Source organism: Taudactylus pleione, unplaced genomic scaffold, assembly GCF_031769625.1.
Source record: "Taudactylus pleione unplaced genomic scaffold, aTauple2 ptg000250l, whole genome shotgun sequence".
In the NCBI taxonomy this organism is placed as follows: domain Eukaryota; kingdom Metazoa; phylum Chordata; class Amphibia; order Anura; family Myobatrachidae; genus Taudactylus; species Taudactylus pleione.
The window spans coordinates 2,993,700-3,017,817 of NW_028284652.1; the positions used below are offsets into that span (position 1 = coordinate 2,993,700).

Here is a 24,118-nt window from a genome sequence, read left to right on the forward strand (position 1 = left end):
CGAGACGGGATTAGAGTGGAATTCTGCCAGTTGATTAGCCAGCCGTGCCGTTGCAGCAGTGCAATGGTCAGGTCCAAGTGGTGTAACAGGAGCTCTGGAGATCCTGCCACTAATAACAGGTCGTCCAAGTACGGCAACATGCGGACTCCTTGCAGCCGCAGAGAAGCCGCCATGACCGCCATCACCTTGGTGAAAACACGTGGTGCTGTCACCAGGCCAAAAGGTAACGCCCGAAACTGGAAGTGGTCGCTGCGGATTGCAAACCGAAGGAACTCTTGATGGCGCAAAAGAATAGGGACATGCAGGTAAGCGTCCTGTATGTCCAATGACACCATGTAGTCCCCAGGTTCCAGCGCCAGAATGATGGACCGTAGGGTCTCCATCCGAAACTTCGGGACCCGCAAAGACTTGTTGAGTGCTTTGAGGTTGAGAATCGGACGATATGACCCATTGGGTTTCTGTACCAAAAATAGATTTGAATAGAAACCCTGGCCCCTCTGGGAGAATGGAACAGGCACTATAACTCCAGCCTGGAGCATAGTGTGCAATACCTTCCGCAGCTCCGTAGCCTTGTTCCGGTCTGATGGTAGACCCGTGGTGAAGAATCGAGCCGGGGGTCTGTGCCGGAAGGAGAGGGCGTACCCGTGGGAGACCACCTCCAGAACCCAAGTGTCTGTCATAGTGAACGACCAACACCGGGAGAACTGCAGCAGGCGGCCTCCCACCCTGGGATCCCCCAAGGGGAGACCCGGACCGTCAGGCCGCAAGCTTGTCATCTGGCTTGGGGGCCGGACGTCTGGTACTCCATGCCTGTTTCCGGGGCTTGACCGATTTCTTAGGGCCAGCCTGTCGAGGAAACGACTGTGGTTTGGGCCTGCCCTGGGCCCTAGATGACCGAAAGGACGATGGTCCAGAACCAGAAGGAGCAGCGGCCGACGGGAGACAAGCAGATTTGGCTGCCGCCAGCGTGGCCACAATCTTATCCAGATCCGGACCGAAGAGAACTTCTCCGGTAAACGGCAACGCTTCCAGACCTTTCTTGGAATCTGCGTCCGCCTTCCAGGATCGCAGCCACAAGGTGCGACGAGCAGCTACCGCTGCTGAAGAAATTCTAGACACCAGAGTACTAATGTCTAGAGCCGCCTCGTTGATGTAGGTGGCCGAATCACGGAGATTGCCAATCAACTCCGCCTGTTCGGCCGGACAGTCGGATTCAAAAGAAGCCTCTAATGAATCCGCCCAGCGCTCCATCGCTCTGGCAACCCAGCAAATGGCCATAGCCGGCCGTGCTGCCCCCCCTGCAAGGGAATAAGCGGACTTCAGGCAGATTTCTACCTTGCGGTCCGTAGCATCCTTAAGGGAGGACATGGATGGCATCGGCAATGTGGCACTACGGACAAGACGGGTCACGTGAGAATCCACCTGTGGAGGGGATTCCCACTTAGCAAAATAATTATCCGCGAACGGATAAGCCACCGCCAGGCGTCTCTGCGGCTGGTATCTTTTGCCAGGTTGTTTCCACGCCTCCTCTAAATGGTCCACCAACTGACCCGAAAGAGGAAAGACTGTGGCATCGCCCTTCACATCTTTGAAAAAGGCATACTTAGATTTAGCCGCTGGGGGAATACCTTTGTCCTCAATCACCAAGGCTGTGCGGACCGCCCGAATAAGTCCAGGAATATATACTTTGGACTTAGCATCAGCGTCCTTAGTATGGAGAGGTTCCTGATCGTAAGGATCCAGAATCTCCCCATCATCAGACGTCCCTTCGTCATCCTCATAAGGAGCGGACAGAGACGCCACCGGCCTTTGATGAGGCTGCATCACAGACTCCCCTTGCAACACATCCGACAAGTGCTGTACAGAACTCGTCAGGGAGTTAACCCATGCTGGCTCCTGAGAACCCGGGAGCGGGGAAATAGGGAGACTGTGGGGTACCACCAATTGTCGTGGGAACCCCTGCATGGGTGACGACACCACAGACTGCTGGGACAAACCCATCGGAGTAAACGCGGGCTGCGGAGCTAACTGGCCCACTAAAGCTGTTAATGCCTGAGCGAAACAAGCCCAGGGCGGCTCCTGTACCGGTGCTGTAACCGTAATAGGCCGCGCCATGGACAAACACTGCCGGCAAAGGCCCTCCGCGCTACCCTCCCCCTCCGCTAACGGTACTTTGCACGTGGTACACTGTAGCCGGAGGGGAAAATCACTTTCAGACATGATGGCACCACGTATGTGACCTCTCTCACCAATTAAGTATTAAATAGGCGAGAGACCACCCTGCAGCACCGCACCGCAAGGGCTTTAGCAGAAAGAACAGGGACAGTAATAAAGCTGACAGTTTAGAGAAGAAAAGTTACAGGCAGCACTAGCACAGTCACATACAATGCAGACAATGCAGAGAAATAACAATTCCTGCACTAACAGCGCTGATCACTCAACTACACAGACACAGGGCCTGGTAGGACACAGCGCTGCATACACAGACCTGAGCCACAGCGGAGGAGAGGTATGCGGGGGGACCCAGACCACGATGCTTCCTTCCAGACTTCCAGCAGCGTTCACCATGCGTTGCAGAGAAGATGGCCGCCGAGGAGCAGAGAGAAGCTGGCCTGGGGGAGGAGCGCTGACACAGGACCAGTCAGCACAGTGCAGAGAGGGCTGTGTGCAGCGGGGGAGGCGCCGGCTGTGAGACAGGGAAGGCGCGCTCCCCTGGCATGCATTTAACCCCTGGGATGCCGCAGCGCTACCGCTCTGCTGCGGTCCGCTGTCCCAGGGGGTAGTGGAAAGCGCAGGTTCAGTACCTGGCTCCACGCTGCAGCCAGTCCCCAGGGAGCCCCCTGCCTGGGGACTTAGGACCATGTGACCAGCGGGGACCCACCGCGGGACCCCGCTGCTTACCTTTGTCCCCCTTGGATCCGGCCATGGTCCGGAACATCTGGGGTCACTGCTAGCTGTGACCCCAGATGCTCACCAGCATCCCCGGATCGGTACCGGCGTTCTGGTACCGGCGGGGGTGTAGGGAAGACAGCATGGACGTCAGGACTGACTGTCCATGCTGTACATCCAGATGTGCAGCCACAGCTGCACTGAAGAAAGCTTCAGGGGCTCTTCTAGCCCCCACTCCGACAGGTGCACCCGACGCCGGCCGGGCACCAAACTAAACTGAGGTGCCTTGGCCCGGGGGCGGGGTATAGGAGGGGGACCTAGTGCATCCTGGGAGGCTGAAAGCTTAACTCTTTGGTGCCCTGCGACTGACGTCACACCTATACCCCAAGGTATCCTGTGGATACCCTATGGACCCTGAAGTAGAAATAAGAGATTAGTTTTGAGCACCAAACCAGCAAAATGAAACAACCAAACGAACAACTCCAAACAATACACTACGACCGACAATCCAACTACTACAACCACGACTACCAAACTCGACTCCAAAATAAAACCCACACCTAAATGATGAAACGAAAAACCCTTAAATAGGCTATTTTCCCGCACAAATCAATGACGCACAATAGCCACGCACAAAGCATGATGCGGCCGCATAATGCACACGTATCTATAAATACATCACGAAAGTCCAAATTTGGTCTGATTAATTCTGGTGTGCAAACATATCTACTGAACAGCAGCAAAGCCAAAATCCTGAACCACAAAGTAAGTACACAGAAATGTAAAAACAAAATTTAAACTAGCTATTTCAAAACTTTAAACAATATTTCTAATTTAATTGAAAGGTGCTGAGGCTGAGAATGAGGAGGCTGCGGGGCCAAGATGGAGGTTTTGGTGCAAAAGTGCAAGGATAATTTAACACAGGCACCACGAAATATGGGTGCAACACAGAGATGGAAACTATGGGAGGACATAGCCAGTGCTGTCAATGGTCTGGGAGATTTTGTCCGATCCACAAAAGAGGTCAAGAGGCGGTACGTAAATGCAGTAACCTATTTCAAATGTACATTGAAACTGAAAAATTTTATATAATTTTCAATTTTTAATCAACAGATGGAGCGACTTCAAATACCGGCTGAAATAAAAACTGGGCGATAGATCTAGGCATGCAGAGGGGACAGGTGGGGGGCCAAACCCTGTGTCACTGGAGCTTACAGATTTGGAGGAGCTGGCACAGGGGTGTGTGCAGGAAGAGGAGGTGTTTGGCGTGTCCAACATGGACACAGACATGCCTGACTTTGTGGCTTTGCAGCAGGTAATTTTGTAAAAAAAATCCCAATAAAAATTTTTAAACAAAAAAAAAAAATAACAATATTTTATTTTTCTTACAGGCACAGAAGAGGATGAGTCTGCTCCAGAGGTGAGCTCTGGCCGCAGCAGATCTGCTGGCTCCGCAGGGGAGGAATCAGGATATCCGCCTGGGGACCCTGTGGCAGCCAGCCCAGGGCATACCCCCTTGCAGGCAGTGGCCCTCCTCACAGATCTCAATGATAAAACGGATAAGAACACTGAGATTCTGATGAGGAAGGACGCCAATCTGCTACTGGTGGCGGACGCCCTGGAGGAAAATGCTGCGGCCAATGTGAGAATAGCAAATGCCCTTGAGCAGCTTGTCCGCCAGTGCATGTTGGAGCCACCCTCCCTTCCTGTCGGATCATCAGGGCCCCCCACCTCTGGCACAACATCAGCCATCCCTCCAAATGTGCCTAGCCCTATGCCTAGGCCAGAGGATTCTACATCTGCCTCTGGACAAAAACTTTCGCACAACAACAACAGCAGGCCAAACGCCACAAAAGGCGTTGACAGCACTGGCTACATTTCCCAAAAACCATCTCTGTGTTTGCCCCATATTTGTGCACGCCAAAAACATCCATCTCCTTTCTTGTGAATTGTTTTTTTTTTTATTCTTATTTATTATGCCTCTATTTTTTTTAAATACTTTGAAAAAAACAATAATAATTAAAAAAAAAACAACAAACAATATGGTTTATATAATTTATTATATTTGTAATAAAAAAAACATTTACAAAAAATGTGTATGAAACTTCATTGACAACTGGGTAAAAGTTATTCTATTTAACATACTTAAAAATATTACAAAGGTGAACCCCAAAAAAAAAGAACGTACGGTAACAGGTAAGTTAAAAATAACACAGTTAGTAGGTGATTGGATTTGTGTTTACAACCCAACAAAAAAAAAATTATTGGTGTAGTGCTTTAAAATTAATTGGCAAATCAACATGCGATCAGATGGTAACAAATATAACAGCCACATTGCAAATCACAGTATAACAAGTGATCCAAATATTAGGTGATTGGTGTTGTGGCTTTGTTTTGAAAAAAAACCCCAAAACATTGATTTGCTTAGGTAGCTACGAAGACACTATCGTCTTTGCGAGATCCAATACCCTACCACAAGCTGAACGAGCAGTCAGAATGGAAACCAGATCACACAGTGATGTATCACTACTTCCGCTCAAATTTTCCGCTCGAAGCAGTAAGAGGTAGCTCCTTTGGCACTGCTGTATTTATGTATAGCACCTAGGATCTGACTTTTATCTCCATTGAATCATTGTTATTAGTCAATAGAGGAGATTGTATTATATATTCTGATCATTTCCTTAAATTAACAGAATACATGTGCTAGAGTGCATAGGCAAACACAGAGGGGGTTTCTGGCTGCCTGGAAACCCCCCTCCCCAGCCCACACCATGACCACAATAGAAATAGTAATATAATAGAATTTCACTAGTGCGGCATGTTCTCAGTATCACAAATTAAATAATTAGCACCACCTGTGGATCTTTTAACATGTATCAGCCAGTGATAAATAACCTGTGCACCAACTAGGAGATATGGAAAACATGCACTGTTAGGGATGCACTACTATAGAGCCCAATATGTACATATATGTCCAGGGCAGTGCTAGGTTCTTCTGCTGCTCCTCCAGGCTCCTGGACTTGATCCAATAGTCTGGAATGGTGCCCACATCTAAAATAAAACCATTCAGCTCAGGCACGATGGCCTACTGGCGCATCTAATAGCTTACTGTGATTGCTGGTCCTGTATATGCTGGATATTATGACACACAATACACTTTGTATGACGCATATTAAAGCTGGTTAAGTGCTAATTATGCCCTCTTCATGGACTCGTCACACTCACTCTAAAATCAAGCATTTGGAAACCCCCTTCTAGAAATCCTGTTTGCCACTGGAGTGAGATTCCACAGGGTGCACAGCTTATTACTGCAATTACTGCCCCAAGCAGCTACTGTATCACTGGAGTGGATTCACCTACAGTATGGGAAGCTCCATTCTCAGCTATGCTCCTACTTTGCAAATATACATTGCACCTATATTAATGTGAATACTACTAATCATGTTCTGTCTACCACCATTATTATCATTTCAGGTCTCATAATATTTTTTAAAAGACCTTTCAAATAACACTTTATGGTCATGCATGGGAACACCTCATTACTTTAAATAGCAAAGCAGTGACTTTTTTAAACTCATACCTTATAATTGAAGTTTAGGATTTTGCATCAGATGTGTCACTTTTAGGTCCATTGAAAGACAATGGATGAATGAGGAGAGAAGGAGGGAGGGGATCAAATAGGAGTGGGGAGAGGAAAGTGCCATCAGAGAGTGATTGTGACAGGCCAATAAGAAAGGAGAAGGGAGGTGGCAGAGGCCAATAAGAAAGAAGAGGGGAGGTGACAGAGGCCAATAAGAAAGAAGAGGGGAAGGGCAAAGCCAATCAGAGAGGGCCAGTGACAGAAGCCAATAGGAAAAGGAGAGGAGAGGGGTAGTGACAGAAGCCAATAAGAAAGGATTGGACAGGGGCAAAGAGCTGATCACAGGGTAGAGAGGGGAGAGAATTAAATAGGTGAGAAGTGAATGTAATCAATCTGATAGGTAAGGGGAAGTGACAAAATATGATCACAGAGGAGGGAGGGCTGGAGGGGAGGCTATCTGGCCAGTTTGAGGGAGCAAGACATGTAGAAACAGATCTCTAGGCATGATTCAGAGCCGGACGCTATTTGCGGACGGTCGTTCCAAAAAAGGGGCCGGCTATTTAAATTGAGCGCTCGCTCTTTGCGGTTTGTTGACGCCTCTATGTCTGAGCGTGCGATCGAAAAATGCGCTTACTATTTTGTAATGACGCCCCTTTGCCGTTCGCATCACACGTCATCTCCGGTATTTATTTGATTAATCGGGTACATTGAAAGGCATCTGAACTGCTCGCAGTGCTTGTGGTAGGTTTTTCTTACCGCTATCACTGCGAACAGTTGAGGCTAAAAGACGATGACGCTCCTTTACTAATTATGCACTCCCATTAAACGCCCTTTTGACCGTTAGGCACGCCTGCGTTCGTATCTCCTCTCCCCCGTTTTCAAGCACCTTCTCCTGTTACCACCCACAAACGGTACATTCTGTCAATCAAATTAGCAGCCCCTCGCTGTTTTGCGAGTGCACAATTTCCTACCGCAATGACTGGTTTGCGCATGCACATTATGACCCATACGCATGCGCAGTTGTGCGAACATCGCTCAGAGCAAACGAGCGGCTCTGAATCAGGCCCTCAGATCCTTAACTTATTTAGGATGTAGAGCAAACAAACCGAGAGAAAACTCAGTTTGTTTGCTCTACATCCTAAATAATTTATACTGTGTAGCACGCCATGAACTCAGGATGGCGCCCTCTTGTCCATTTTGATGCCCGGAGCTCATGCTCCACTGGAACCACCCTCGCTACTCCCCTGGCAACACATGTGTCCCAATCTAACTTCTGCTACCAAACTACTCCTAACGAATCCTGGGTTATTGTGTATGGGCTGACGGTTCCGTTGGGAATACAACATATATATTGTGCGTTAAAAGCAAACGAAACCCCAAATTCACTACCACCTAACTCTATGTAATACCCCCTCGCTATTCGTTCCGATATCCCCTTGACCCGCTCCTGTACCACCAATGTGGCTATATTCTGTCCGATGGCCGTCACCACACAGCATGCAGAATTTTAATGCACCTACTTCGACTGCCTGTTGCACTGGTCATTAATGAACGCATAGCCTTCACCGCGCCCGTCACCTGAGGTACTTGGACCAGCTGGACAGTACTGCCTCCAGCCAATCGTGAAAGCCCATAGTTATGCAGGACTGTCGAGTAACCTTCAACCAAAAAACTCCATGTCGTTGGATCACGAAATGAAACTCTGAATATAAACAAGCCGGCTAACCAAATCAGGGTGATTTGACCGACGCTAACAAGGCCTTCGTCCGAAACAAACACAGAGAGAACGTGCAAACTCCACATAGATAGGACCGTGCTGGAATTCAAACCTGAACCCTCTGTACTGTGAGGCAGTAATGCTAACCACTATGCCAATCTTGTTGCACATGCACCACCCATTAGGGGTGCCTGGCCGACTTCGGAGACCCCCGGGGGCATGCTGGTGGTGAGGGAGAAGCGCAGTGCGAGCGCCGGGTCTCCCAACGCGTGCGCGAAAGTAGGAAGGCGCGGCACGGTGGGCTGTTCACCGGGCCGCGCCCGCTACATGCGAAGCCCCCCCGCCATGAATGCGTGGGGTGACAAACAACAATGCCAGCGCCGGGTCTCTCCTGGCGCGGAGAAGGGGATGAAGGCGCGGCATGGTGGGATGACCGCCAGGATGCGCCTGTGGGGAGGCGCGGCTGCCAGGTGAGAGGGATAAGGTCAGGAGCGTGGTGGAGGGGGGGGGGCAAAAAGCGGTGCTGGGCATGGTGGGGAAGGGACACCGGGGATGAAGGCAGTGGGCGGGAAAGAGCCTGCTTCACTAGAAGCACAGAATGAAAGTAAAGCAACAACTATAATAATACAGTGGGCAATGAATTATAAACAGTGATATTCAGCCCACTCAGCCCAGTCTGGTTCAAAAACTGGAAAAGAGGAAGATTGCTCCTCTTCCAGACTAGTTATAATGAATAGTAGGCCCCTTATTACTGCCATAGGCTACAATTTCCTTTAACCCCTGGTGAGCAATATTCCATCACAAACAGGGTGCTTATCTTTCCTCAAACTTATTCAAGTATTCGGATCTATTACTATTCACATGGACATAGAGGCGGGGATATAAGCCTGTGGCGAGCGCAGCGAGTACAACCTGAAGAAGACAATTAGTAGCTACGTTTAGGTGTTGTGATTAGGGCAGTGTTGGCTAACCTTGACACTCCAGCTGTTATGGAACTACATAACCCAGCATGCACTGCTACAGTCTTGCTATTAGGGCATGCTAAAACTGTGGCAGGGCATGCTGGGATATATAGTTCCACAACAGCTGGAGTGTCAAGGTTAGCCAACACTGGATTAGGGGAATCATTTGATGTTTAATTGGAAACATCGGTCAGATGGGTTCGATGTTCGATGTACAACCCTACATATTTAGGATCCAATGTTTAATTAACATCGCTAGATTTCTCCCCCGATGTTTTTCCTTACTTTTCCAATGTTTTTATTAGTGACAATGGGGGAGATGTATGATGCCCAGAAGCGGTATAAGTGCACGTTAGGTGCGCTGATACCGCTTCTCCCCGATGTATTATCGGGGGTCTGGGCAGGCCGATAGCCTGGGCCATGTATGAACGGTCAGATCGGCTGACCGTTCGGCCCCCTGCTGCTCTGCGTTAACGACAACTACTTTATGCAACATTTGTGTGTGTATGTGGTGTATATATACTCTGTTTACCTCCATGAAGATAGACATGGTAAACCAATTGTTTTAAATGTTTAGTAGTCTATTTTATGTTTAAGTTCAGAGTTTGCATAAAAAAACCCAGAAACATAGGTAAACATCGATTCCAGAGAACCAATGTTTATATCTAAATAATGTTTGATTCAATGTAAAAAACACCAGTACTTCCAGTTTTGTTTCGATGTCCCATCCCTAGTTGTGATGACGCGGTCAGACCCAAGTGAGGTCACCTCCTATCCGCGCGCATGCGCAGCTCACTCACCGTTTTGTACCGTGGAACTCCTGGCAGCGCGTGCGATAGAGCAGCAGTGCGCATGCTCAGAGCGTGACGTTACGCCCTACTGCGCAGGCGCGCTGCTAGAGTAGTGCCTATGTCGCGGGAGAGATTGAGAAGATGGCGGCGGCTGTAGAAAAGATGTAAGTGAGAGGGGGAGTGATGGACGATGCAGAGAGAGTTTAGCTCTGTGGAGTAGACCGGGGGAAGCGGCTGATAAGGGTCTCAGTAGCTGGCCGGTGTATCAGGGTGGTGCTACAGATTCGGGTGTAAGGTTGGATAGTGACCCTGCATGTAATAAGAGCGCTGTTGGTGGGTGATGCGAGGTTTGTACATTATCTTGGTCTAGCTCTTGTGCCTGGTGGCCCAGTAAAGGAGTGGCCCTACTGAGGCGGACAAGGAGTCAGTGTTAGCAAGAAAAAAACAGCTGCTGGGACCTTCATGGCCTATGGGACCCCTTTGTGAGCCGTAGCAAGATTTTGGCAAACCTGATGCACTCTGGGTAACTTTTCAAAAATAATAAGCAGCAATAAAGTTTATCTTAAAATGCAAGCACATCGTAATAGTGTCCACAGCCTATAACATCTAAGGTAGAGATGTTACACAGTGGCCAGCACTACATTAAAGCTGGGTACACACTAGACGATGTGCGTACCCAGCTGGCGACCAATGCGACAGGCGACATATCGTGCATTCAGTACGCACCACACGATTTGGTGAACGACCGCACAGTATGTTGTTCCCCCGCCGTATCCAAATGCATTGTCAGTCACATCTTCAGATTGAGCAGCTTGTATGGCAGATCAGAAGATGCGACAGACGACACTGCGGGAACGCGCATAGTGTGTACACAGTGGACGATTTAAGCGATTTGTTGTTCTGATCTGCGGGAAAACAACAATTTGTTTAAAAAAAAAAAAATCTGTGTACCAAGCTTTACTGTTGGTTCGGCAGCTTCTTACTATTAAATGCTATATTGGTCTATAAAGGCCAGTAAGCAAACAAAAGTTTAATGTTTATACTTGCAGATAGTTGGGGCACTGTGCTGAGATGGGACAGTGGGCCTCATTCGGACCCGCTCGCAAGCGGGTCGATGGTTGTGTATTGCGCATGTGCGGTGTGTGCAATGCGCGTGCCCCGTAGCCAGTGACAAATTCACTCGCTCCGGGGCTCGCTACAAATGGGGCGGCTGTCGATTTGATCGACAGCTCGCCCCGTTTTGTAGGCGGGGTGGGGGGGGGTGGCTGGACAAACGGAGGCGTTTCGGAAGGAACACCTGCTGTTTGTGGGCGGCCCTACTGACATCACCAGTGATGTCAGTAGTGGACTTCCTGCTCTATTAGAGCCGGAAGCTTACTGGGGCTTGCGGCAGACGAGACCCTACCACAAGGGTCTCGTCGCAAGCCTGATGGTCATGACCATAACCTGGCCGGCTTTAAAAAAAACAAACGTCTGCCCTCATTCAGCGCGAGCGCTCGCTATTTGCGAGCGGCTCTGAATGAGGGCCTGTATGTGGCGGTATAGGTTGCAGACGAGAAAGGCTTCATCATTATGCATTCTTGGATGTATAATATTATGAAGCATGTAATAGTGTGGTAAATAAAAATTTTAGGTGGGAATTCAATTTTGCGCACAGAACGTAATTTGCTGTAACAATTCAGTGTTTTATGTTTTAGATCCATCAGTTTAATGACTGTCTTTATGAACTAGAATACCCTTATCTCTTCCATACAGGCTTGGCGAGCAGTATTATAAAGATGCCATGGAGCAGTGCCACAATTACAATGCTCGTTTGTGCGCAGAACGTAGTGTTCGGATGCCCTTTTTGGATTCCCAAACTGGTGTGGCTCAGAGCAATTGTTATATCTGGATGGAAAAAAGGCACAGAGGTCCAGGTATAACAGAAAAACTATTATTTTGGTAGTTGATGGCTTAATGTTGAGGCAGCCTCAAATTGTTATTCAGTGGTCAGTTTTATTGTCGTGCCCCCGAGTTAGAACAAGCACAGTTCTGAATGTTCTAGGTTAAGATGGACAAAAGTGTCAGTTTTGTCAGGGCATATCACTACTGTACATATTTATGAATATTCAGAAGATATTCAAACAGTATCGGTGAAGACATACGCCCCCTTCTCCCAGTTTTTTTTTTTTTTTTTTTAAGTACAGTAAGCCCTGCTACTTGTTTGGAAGGGGGGATTTGTCCCCTCGGCCAGGGTGCTGATCCATGGAGCATGATCCACAGCACACATCAGCGTGTGTGCAGGGCAGCCATTGAGAAGCAGCAGTCTCCTCTTTCTCCCTGCCTGATGTGCTACTGACCCGTCCCCCCAGCTAGCCTGGGTTAGTAGCTCCCACCCCCCTCTCTCTGCTCTATTGGTAATGCGTTTGTTTAGGTCGGTGGTTCAAACATGACCTTACAGGTGACATCACTTTATGTTTAAAAGGAAATAGTTAACATTATATACTCCTTATATTTAAGCCTTTTAGGCATATATCGGTGACTTAGTAATGTTTCTACACAAGTCATACTTTTAAAATGTTGCTGTTTACATTTATGCTATTTATATGGATATGCATTATATATGTTTGTGTACCACTCTTAGGTCTAATTTACTCAAAACTTTTTGGGACAAGAGAAGGACTTCAATAGAGGGATAACAAATGTATTTCACACTTGAGTTTGAATATTATAAGAACCGTGTCTGTAACACAATATAAAAAATATATAATCACATAGCATATAAATGTGTTCCCCTGACTCATACCATGTCCGGCTGGTGGTGTGTGCAAACAGGATGAAATAACCAATATCCTTAATGAAGACAAGTACAGCAACACGCCACAAATCTTTTGCCTGGTTATGCTGTCATACAGATGGGCAACATGAAATAAAGAGAATAATATTATAAAATGCAGGAATAAATGTAATATGTAATTCACTATTTTGGCTTCATTGTTTCAGGCATTTTTTTCTGATTTCTCTATTGTTGTTCCTTATGCATATACTGTGAGTATATGCATTGACTGCGTGCACTGTATTCCATGGCTGGTTGTGTGTGAGTGGAGAGTTGTCTTAACATAGGAACTACTGATCCAGAAGCAACCCACTTTTGCAAAGTTGTATATGTTCTATGTGCAGATTTCATTACACAGGCATATCGTCTGAGAAGTCCGTGTTAACGGTGCTGCTTGGCTATGTTAGGTCATCACTGCTCATTTTTTTGCATTAAACTTGTCTCCTGGATTTTGTTTTCACAAATTTGATCTAAACTGTACTTCTATAAATAGCATTATGGTTCTATTTCTACTGTTGGTTTTTCTAGGTTCAGCACCTGGACAGCTTTATACCTATCCATCTCGTCGCTGGCGCAAGAAACGGAGGGCACACCCCCCTGAGGACCCCAGGCTTTCCTTCCCTTCTCTTAAACCAGGTATCCATACTTATTGGCAGTTGACCTATCCCTTCAGACAGATTTCATGATCTGAAAACATAAGTTCCATTGTCCCCTGCTACACTTTTAAATGTCTGTATTTAGTGTGGCACAGTTGCACTATGGGCCATTTTCAATATGGGAGCGAAAAGTCAGTGCTGGACTTTTCGCTCCACATCGGAGGTTAGAGTGGGGATAAAGTATCGGACGCGTGCCCACTTATCCCTGTATTCAGTTTAAAAGGAGCGAAAACGGGATCTGCGAAAAAAAACGGGAATTTTCGGGAAATGTGCCTGGGACCCCCCTAAAGATGTCCAGACATGGGGGATCACTATGGGTAACCCCATTTTTGCCTGCTGAAGGAAGTCTGGGTTTGTAATAGCCGAGGCAGATGCATTTTTGCGACTATGAAGAAGTGGTGAAGAATAGCACTTACATTTTTTTTTTGAAAAATAACTATTCCTATCAAATTTGGGGTACATGAAAATGGGGTAGACATATTTTTAAGTTCCTAAAGTTATTTTTAAAAATTCAGCAAAAATGCACCTGCTTCTATTCCGGCAATAAAGAAAACACCTGCCACGTATAAGGGAACCCCTGTGGATTAACTTTAGCTATTTTATAAGTGTTTTTTTCACTCCAAAATGTTAAATATTTTTTGGGGTGTCCTGGATTTTTTTTTTTTTTTAAAACAGATCGTTTTTATGGGCCATTCCCAGGGGTGCAGGCTATTTTTTTTTTTTTAGCCTGCATCCCTAAACCCCAATTCTGCACTTTTTTTCGCCAGCTAAAGGCTGGTGAAAACATACCCGTTTTTTTTACAAAGTATTTGTAATTGAATACGGGGATAATTGAAACATGCAAATATGACGTCATCGGCGATAATTTATCGCTGATTCTGACTTCAAATCCAAATTGAATATGGCTCTATGCCTCTTGCATGTGACCAATTATGTAATTCCCTTGAATATTACTGTTTTGTTGTCTTATTTTATATAAATGTCCTATATTTTGAGTGTAGCTTTAGCCTTAGAAATGCTATGTAATTTCTTTTTTACTAGCTGCTTCGCCCACAATGAAATCGCTTTTGCCAACTTTATTTTTTATTTGAGGTGTTATAGTTGTATTGCTTTGCATAGCGGCCATGCCACGGGAGTGGCCCATGTGACCAGCGCTATACAGACTGGTGGCAGCAGCGCCTTCGCCCACACCAATGTCAGTGTGTGCCCTGTGCACAGACTGCTATGTAGCCTATCCTATTCAAGTGAACGCGAACTCAAAGCACCTCTCCCCCCACCCCTTACAGGCCGTGCGTATGGTGCCACACCTATCTCTTGCATTGATTATGTCAATAAATATTGTTTTTGTTATTGCTCAGCTTTACCGTGACAGAGTGAGATGAAACAAAGTGCAGGTTATTTCTAGGAGTTTCCTCTACAAAATGATGCATTTCATGGGAATCTGTTCAGTAGTTTTTGATCTGACTTGGAACAGACAGACACAGTGTTGTTATAATATTGGTATAGATTATGCACACATATACTTAGCTACTTAGCTGGATAGTACATATAATGGTCACATACAGCAAATCATGTCCATCGTGTTGAATAATTTCCCCCTACGTTTCTTTGTTTTAAGGAGTCTAGAGGTATGGTAATCGCTTATCACATTGTTGAAATGAGAGCTAGATCTACAAAATACAAGCTCTTTATTCAGATCACCATGTGACATATTTGTCATACAGAGAATCTTATATTACTAGTAGTTATTAGGAGACTGATAACTAGTAAGTTGTATTCCATAGTGGTTAAATGTGCGCTGCACAATACATTAAGGAAAGTTTTTGGACATACAAATCTTTCTTCAATGATTGCAGCAGATGCTTACTTCTGATAACACAGTCACAGGCCTTATCCTGCACTTAATGAGCCTCATTAAGGGGGAAGCCAGGAGTGCAGATTGGCTTCTTATCAGTATATGTGTGTGGGTACATGAATTGTAGACAGTGTTTTCCCTTTATTAAGAAGCAAAAATAGCATTTGTATCACTCGCATTCCAATATGATTTGTCCATGTGCAGACTATCGCCCTTTAGCTTGGTTTTCTCCTAACTAAAAACATTTTTTGAGAACGTGTGAAAGCTGTAAAATGTGCACTTTATACTTAAATATGTTTCTTTGATCAACAAACCAATATTGATTTATTTTATATAGCCCTTTTCTCCAAAAGCACTTAAGGCGCTTTAAAGAAATCATGAACAGAATAGAGATGTTTAGCTTTACTGATAATACAGAAACCGTGAAGCTATAGGCCCCCATACATCAGCAATTGATTGCAGCAATTCTGCAATTTGCAATCGATTGTGTATAAAAATCTTTCCCTTTTTCAATCGATTGTGGCAATTCTGCAATCGATTGAAAAAGGAAATATTTTTATACACAATCGATTGCAAATTGCAGAATTGCTGCAATCAATTGCTGATGTATGGGGGCCTTAACACAGATTAGATAGGCAGAACATAATAGGGTTGAGACAGCCTCTTGGGGTCATAAGTGCCAATGGTGAGGCAGCCTTCATTCGGCACACTACATAGGTTACAATGGGAGGGCTAGGCAATGCCTCGAATAGATGACATGTAATGGGGTAGTTACACAATACTAAAGGGAGATACAAGATCAGAATAATTAAATAAGGGACTTCCATGTTTAAAAGTGAGGCCTCCTCTATGAAATGTGGGTATTTCCCAAATGGGTGGACAGATGCCTTTAGTATTTACATAAGTATTGTGGATTTTTTATTTCTTTTTGCTTGCTAGATCACAAGAGAAAACATTAAAAGGGGCAAGTTAATTTGAAAAAGGAGGCTCCAATTTGTAGGTATCGGTTCCCTTTTTCTTTTTTTTCTTTTTTTAAAGTGAATGCTTTTAAACTTTTTGGAGTGGGATTGTGGTCTTAAACTCCTAAAGGAGTGCATCCTACACCCTCCAACCTGTCACCCAGTCACAATTTTTTTTAATACAAATAAAAAAGCATTAAAACAGAATAAAATTGGGGAATCCAAATTTAAAAAATTTTTTTTTTTTTAATGGTTCCCATCTATTTTGTAGTTGGGGGTATCAGTAATTCAATATAAAAGAGTGAAGTCCTAAGTTGAAGATCAATTAGAAAAGAGTAATGTAAATGTGTGACCATGGAGGTGAGATGTAATTTATCATGCTGACTGGTGACAATTCAGAAAATGCCTCTAGGATTAACGATTTCCAGATAAAACATAATTGCCAGCATCAACCATTTATCTAATATTGCAGTAAAGTTTAGGACTTATTTTCTCTCCTTTTTAGAAACTCAATTTCCATTGATTTGGTAACCATTAGAGTTAGTCACCGGGTGGTTTTCTATCTACTGATGTTTTTTTTGTTTTTTTCTACTCTTTATGTTCTCCCCCTCCCTCTACAGACCCAGAACAGATTCTGAAGAAAGAAGGTTTGATACCACAGGATGGCAGCAGTTTAGAAGCTCTACTGCGGTCAGACCCAACTGAGAAGAGAATCATCCCTGACCCTAGAGATGATGACAGCCTTACAGAGTTTCCTCCTGTCACCAGCCGAGCACGGAAGGTACAGGCCTACAGCGGGAGGCAGCGTTACGTAGCGCGCGGGATGATCACGGTAAAGTTAGGGCCAGACAGCCTGGGGGGAGGAGCCTTACCATGCACTGTCATCACTGTCTGTCCTTACTGCATTTATACATTGTCTAATACTAACCAGCTTAGGTACATTTCTTTTTTAGCAAAATTGTTTTCGTCTGTTTAAACTCTCAATATCCTTGACCTAACTGACCTTAACCAGTTACAGAGTATATATTTATCTTGTGGCACTACGTGTTTGTGTCCAAAGGATATACATCTTGCCTCAACTTGTGTTACTGTGTAAACAAAGGCGGAACGCTGGCATAGGGATCAGTGATGTGCTGCAGCTTTAGAGAGTGTTCATGTTAGCTGCACACTTCAGTTATCTGTGATAAAGCCTGTTCCACAAGCAGACAACTTACGCTGTCTGTCTAGTGCCTTGTTTATTTCCCGCATCCTTCAGTAGCTGTTGAACATCCATATGCAATACGTACAGCCCTTTACCTCCAGCACACAACCGTGAGTTTGGAATCCATAATACAGACAGCTATTTACTTTAAGAATTTCAAACCCATTGTTTGTAAATGGGCTTAGCTGTGATGGCAGCATGTATATGCATAGTGTTTCTGCTTTCAGGTGCTGACTATCAGCATGGCTCCTGTCAGCAGCATTATGTGACTTACCGTCTTCACAATTGTTCCTACTCTCTATACAAGCGCTTTTTTTAAATCTTAATTCTGCTAATTTTTGTGACTTTTTTTTTTTTCCCCTCCCTACTAGTAATGAATTACTACAACATTACATTACAATACAGTTTATTGATTTATTTTTTTTATTTTTGTTGATTTCTCTTTATGGGGGCCATTTATCAATGAGTTTTTATCATATGCAACGAGTTGTAAAACTTGTTGCATATGATAAATGGTGCTCCAGTCAATAAGCTCCTAAAGCCACATACACACTAGACGATCAATTGGACGATAACGTTCCTGTGAATCGTTAACAATGTCTTTCATCACCTGAACTTGCAGGGCAAGGTTGTGCATGTTCAGGGATGAGGGAGGGTGCCGTCACTGAACGATATCATTAATTATATCTTTCAGTGCGCATGCTCAATGTTGGGAACGACATTGAGCCCGGCAGTGCAGGGGAAACACTTAACGATATAGCTCACGGAGCATATCGTTAAGTGTGTATGAGCCTTAACTGTTATCTGTTTAAAAAATGACAGTTGGGAGCTGATTGGCTGGAGAACCATTTATTATACGTAACAAGTTTTAAAACTCGTTGCATATGATAAAACTCGTTGATAAATGGGCCCCTCTATCTGATATTTTACAAATGGGGTTTTGTCTGATAAATGTCTGAAGTTCCTAAATTGTCTTGAGATTTTAACAAGAACAAAAACTATTTTGTCCAACTTTTTCTGGACGCTATGGTGTCAAAGCCTTAAAAATAACATTGTTCAAGACAAATGCTTGTATGAAAAAGAGTCAACTTCACTAATGACTCAAACTGCCAAATAGGGTAAACTTGGCGACAACGTACAATGTAGCTATCCAAAGTAATGAAGGGCCTGATTAAAAGATGTACGCGCAAACTGATGGTTTGCGTACAACTGCGATAATAGAAGACCTGTGCATGAGCAGGATCTGTACTGCACATGTGCAGATCTCCTCCTTCAGGCTCACTAGCTCGCAGTGCCCATACCCCACACGCTGTGACCATTTGGGGGTGGAGCTGTGTAAAACCATCAGCCATTCTGAGTAACCTTAAGGTTACTCTAATGAACTGTGGTCATGCAGAGTGATAAAATGCTGCTTCCGTGGACACAGCTGTGGATCACAGAAGCCGGCATGAGACATCTATTTGCACATATTATTACAGTAGCTGCTTCATAAAGATGCAGCTACTGTGCAATAGCGTACAACTCTGAATCAAGCCCTAAGTATCATGAATAGACATTAACCATGTACACATTGGTCACCTGCAGAAAATTATAAACAAAGGATGACAAAAAAGGGATCACATGATGTAAATCACAATTTGTCTCGCAGAGTTTTTTGTTACTGAGCATGTTCATATGTCTGGTGAGTGTAACTGCAAAGGGGACGTCACACAGCAAACCCTGAATTACTGCTTGTGTATTATCAGTGGTAATGCACCATCATGCACTCTGCTCTCCTTTTATGTTGCTTATAATTGTCGGAGAAAAGTGGATCAGCTACTGCGATGGCAGAAGTCCCTGATTCCTTTGCATGCACTAAGTCAAGTGGAAATTGTGTAAATACATTACTAAGGGGACCACCCTGACTAACGGATTATGTATATGATGATTAGGGGATGAATTTGCATAAGAATGAAATAAGACATATGAATGCTCTCGGTTAAAAAAAAAAAAACAACTCAGCAAGATGGTTCTTTTGTGATTTGAGGACTTTAAGGGAATTGTGATTTACATATGTGCTCTTTCATCCTATACTCTATAGCCGATATGTATGTGGCTAATCACTGTTCATATGGTACTTGGTTACTTTGGATAGCAACATTATTGCAGGTTGTTGCAACTTTACCCCATTTGGCAGACAGTCGTTATTGAAAGTTTACTTGGATACTTTTTTGATATAAGCGTTTTTGACACTGGTGAAAATTCGGATAGTTCTGAGTGGACATAGAAGTATTCTCAAGTGGTTTTGGGTGCGCTGATTACGGTTTCATCTACGATTGTTTTTGACTTGAGATTTTATGTGGCCACAAAGGTGATTGGTTCAGTCAGTTTATAAACAAGAAACAAGGTGCAAACAAGTGTTGGAGCAATTAATTACAAGTTACTCCCAACCCTGCAACCTTCTGCCTATAAAATCTGTTTAAGAATCTAGACGTCCACACAAGAGCAGCCCTAGGTGGGCACATTACCTTTACACAGGGCCAGGGCAAACCCTGTCTGGACTGTTCTGCTCTAAAATGTCTCTTTTTTTACAACACAAAGTAAACATACAAACACAGTGACATTTGATGTAAAGTTTCTGGTGAGATAAGATTTCCGGTTAAACACATAATGATGCATGTGCTTTGCACTTTGCTACATAATAAATAGATATAGAAATCTCTAAATTTTTATCTAAAATATGATGGCGATTATAGTCTTACGTTTTATTACTTTACTCCTTTTTATATAAGGAAACTAGTACTTTCCTTGATGTCATGCTAATACTTATAATTTATGTCCATTGTCAGTGCTAGTAGTGTCTCTCCTTTTCTTTGTGGTGTTTATGCACATTATGCTCGACTTTTTGACCTCCATAATAGTAGCGTTCCCGCTATGCTGTTTTAAAACCGCTAAAACAACCTGCTGGGTGCCGTCTCCATCTGCAGGCCGCGGTGTCCCATGGGTGGAAGGATCAGCGATGCAGCGGTCACCGCAGGTGAATAGACGCTGGGCGTATGCTCCTGGTATCTATTCACAGAAACAGGAGAGCTTGGGGGCTGCCTGACATGTCTAAGTGCTGGGCACGCCCCCAAGAGTGATGAAACGGGGATTCCTTTTTCTCTTGGCCATGCCCTCTTTTCGGGTGTGCGCGGCTTAGGCGTGCTCACAACTACCCTTTTCTAGGTCCAGCGCCCTACCCGGCACCGGACCTAGCGTGAACACTAAATAGCAAAGCTTGCTATAGGTGATAATCACCAGAAACTAGTTCTAATGGTTCCTTGCAGATGCATTTCAGAATAGAGAGGAACTAGGAAACAATTAGACGCCTGTTGCAATGTGATGAGGACACATTTTGAACAGTACAATTATAATAATGGATTATTATGTGCTGGATATTACGAAGTTTGATGTGTTTGATCACATAAAACTTGTGTGCCTGGGATCATCGCAAGCCGCACAAACAGTTTTAGGAATCTATCCCACAATATTGGCAAATGTAACATAACTTGTAATGGCCAGTGTTAAGACTGGTACACACTACCCCACCTGCCAATCTGACGCGAACGATATATTGGGCTGTTGGTACACACTGCTTGATCCAGTGTTCGACCAACTGATACATCATTCCTGGCATCGGCAGCTGGGCCGCTCCATCGCCTGTGCATGCACGGTTGACTGAACAATGCCACGTGGGAGCATGTACACCCACTACACGATCCAGATAATATGTCGGTAAAACTCGCCATATCGTCCGAGAAATAGTCTAGAGTACCCAACATAACTCTATAATGTTAATGGGTAATTATATTCAGCTAATGTACAGCCTGGCATACTATGTGCATTGCTCACCCTTAAATAAAATATCCTAACCTTTTAATGTTATCAGACTTGGCTGACCTACAATCTATATCCACAACATTACTTTATTCCTGCTGCTACTGTCATAATTGGGCTAAAACTTTGCTGAAATAGTTTTGAAAAGGTCTCAAAGCTCCTTGAGAAATGGAGATGACCCTTAGAGACTGAAGTCTTTTTCCAGTATAAATAACATCTGCTGGATGTTTGAGGCCCCAAGGCTCATTGTCTGTCCTCATTGTATGAGTAGTCATGACTGTATCATAGTGGGTTATGTCCTGTCAGTACATCCAAAACTACAGTATATGTGCTTCTGGTTAAAATTGGCAGCAATTGGGGAATTTCGTTCCTGGCAATGTGCTGCTGGGCATTGCTTCAATGCCCGGCTGCTCCCATATAAGCCAGTTACGGTAAATCCCATACATCGCAAGTAATTTGTGGTGTAGGCAGCTAAAATTGGATGTTCCGGAATGGCACGGCACATCGCTGTCAGGGAATCTAATCCCCCCCACTCCTTTAATAGATTCTGAATTATTTTACAACTCTATGCTGTCGGAGAAATTGAGGTATTTGAATTCATTGTGTTTTCTGACTGTTCACTTCAAGCCCGCTCTTCAGCTACGTTTTGCTTTTATCACACAGCGTATTCTGGAGCCTGATGATTTTTTGGACGATCTGGAGGATGAAGATTATGAAGAAGATACACCGAAAAGACGTGGAAAAGGGAAAGCCAAGGTGAGGATAACTGCACGACCTCTGATTACATTGCCTATCATTGATCCGGGTTATGTACGTTTCTGTAGTATGCACCCTAGTTTCTGAGAGAATCTGTAAGTCTCCCACTATTTTGTCACCTATGGTGGCCATCTGGGAATGACAGTACTTGGGAGTAGAGACTATGGAAGGATATGCTCATATAGTTGAAATAATTGAACATTCTGACTTTTGTAAATTTCTGATGACTAAAATTGTTTGCTGTTTGCAACAACCAGGGTCAGATTAAGGGCCACCTGGGCCTGGTGCTGAAAATGTTCAGGGATCTATTATGGGAAGCAATGACCAGTGCTGTGAGGGTGTGGCCAGTGACAGGGTGGCCTGTCACTGTGTGGCAGTCGGTAAGCCGGCGGACGTAATCCCAACCGCTGGCTTCCCGACTGTCTAATCCTGGCAAGGGTCTAAAGACAGGCGTCGAAATCCCGTCGCCTGTCATTAGACATATGCCAGGAAACCGACGCCCGGTATCCTGATCGAAGGAGCGCCGATAGCCGCGTGGGGAGGAGGGTTAGGTTTAGGGTTCCTGGGGGGGGGGGACTTAGGGTTATGCACCCCCCCTCCCCCCCGCCGGGAGGTTAGGGTCAGGCTAGAGGCCCGGGGATAGGTTGGGGTTAGGCACCCCCCGGGAGAGTTAGGTTTAGGCAGCAGGAAAGGGGGGGTTAGGCACTTAGGGGGGGGGGATTAGGGTTAGGGGGTAGAATAGGTTAGCAAATACTTACCTTAGTACGATCGTGATTCCTGCTGCTCCCGGGATGCCCGTCGGGATTCCAGCCGCTGGCGGCAAATCATACTGATTCCCCAGTGCCATGTGGGCGTGTACATCCCCTTTACTATCAGCCCCAATGTCTCCCTAAGTATGTGAAAGTATAAAAATTTAATCATTTTGTGAGGAAAATAGAAATAAAATTTTAATTCTTATGTTTTATGGGTAATTGTGAGGGCGGCTGGTCTTCTTACTGCCATATGGAATTCTGGAGCTCCATCCACCTCATTATTAATCTAGCCCTGGGAACAGCCTAGGTAAATGTTAGTATGTGCTGATGGTACCAAATGTTGATACCAGAATGTCGACACTGTGGTGTCAACATTTTGAACATATACCCTATCAATTTAGGGTTTGTTTTTCACTGGTTCTCATTCTAAAGAAATGTTTTGTCACCACTTTTCTTTTTTTCAATTATTTCCAGGGAAAAGGTTTGGGCAGTGCCAGGAAGAAGTTGGATGCAGCCGCTCTGGATGACAGGGATAAGCCATACGCCTGTGACAGTGAGTCAGATTTCCTGTGCTTTAATCCTTTACCACAATTCACTGTTTGCTTAGAGGTTTTTGTCTGTTCCAGGAAATTTTTAGCTGCATGCTATATTTTCTAAAGGGGTTGTATCGCTTTTGCGACAAAATACCTGTTATTACCAGAGCTATTTCTACTAATCAAAAGAAGGGTTGGTTTTTTAAAAATTATAACTCTAGTTTCAGTTTGTAGCCTGCAGAGGTCACTGTCTCAGCTGCTGTATAATATGGAGCTTTCTAGCTGACAGCCAAATGCTTACCATAGACGACAACTGCAACAAAAACTGCTGCAGACTAAAAGAGGTTCTGCATTCCAGTAACACACAAATTTATCCAATTTTGCAAAACCATATAGGATGCGCTATCTTCAGATTAATTCTATTTTCATTTCGATCTTCAAACATATGTAATGATACCACCCCTTCTGTGATTCCCTTTAGAATAGTATTTTCCTACCCTTTGTATGGAAATTTTGTGACTATATAATTGTGTGCGCTCATAAACAATGGGTCAATATCATGTTTAGAAATCTTGTTAAATCTCTAAGAGCTCTGCTAGCACCATGTGTCAAATCTAGTATTGGTCTTGTACTTGGCAGTGTAAGATCTGCTCTCATCAGGGCTCTTCTGTGTTACATGTAATCATACAGGTACACACCCCAGCGACCCAGTGACACATTGTAATTTGCCTATTTATCGCATCGTCGTACACGCTGAATCAACCACCATACACCACTGCACTATATCGTTGCATGCT

At 44.7% G+C, this 24,118-nt stretch overlaps 1 protein-coding gene across 5 annotated transcripts in view; it reads left to right on the plus strand.

Moving 5' to 3' along the window:
- The first annotated feature begins 9,992 nt into the window (after window positions 1-9,992).
- The window catches only part of DPF2 (double PHD fingers 2), a 28,821-nt gene continuing 14,695 nt past the window's right edge, over window positions 9,993-24,118 (plus strand). For 2 of the 5 annotated variants that reach the window (XM_088480030.1, XM_088480031.1), the window contains exons 1-6: window positions 9,993-10,103; window positions 11,695-11,855; window positions 13,283-13,390; window positions 16,845-17,056; window positions 21,944-22,036; window positions 23,263-23,341. In XM_088480030.1, the coding sequence (XP_088336156.1) occupies window positions 10,081-10,103; window positions 11,695-11,855; window positions 13,283-13,390; window positions 16,845-17,056; window positions 21,944-22,036; window positions 23,263-23,341 (676 nt within the window). In that variant the 5' untranslated portion in view covers window positions 9,993-10,080. The other 3 variants (XM_088480033.1, XM_088480034.1, XM_088480032.1) reach the window with 2 other exon arrangements.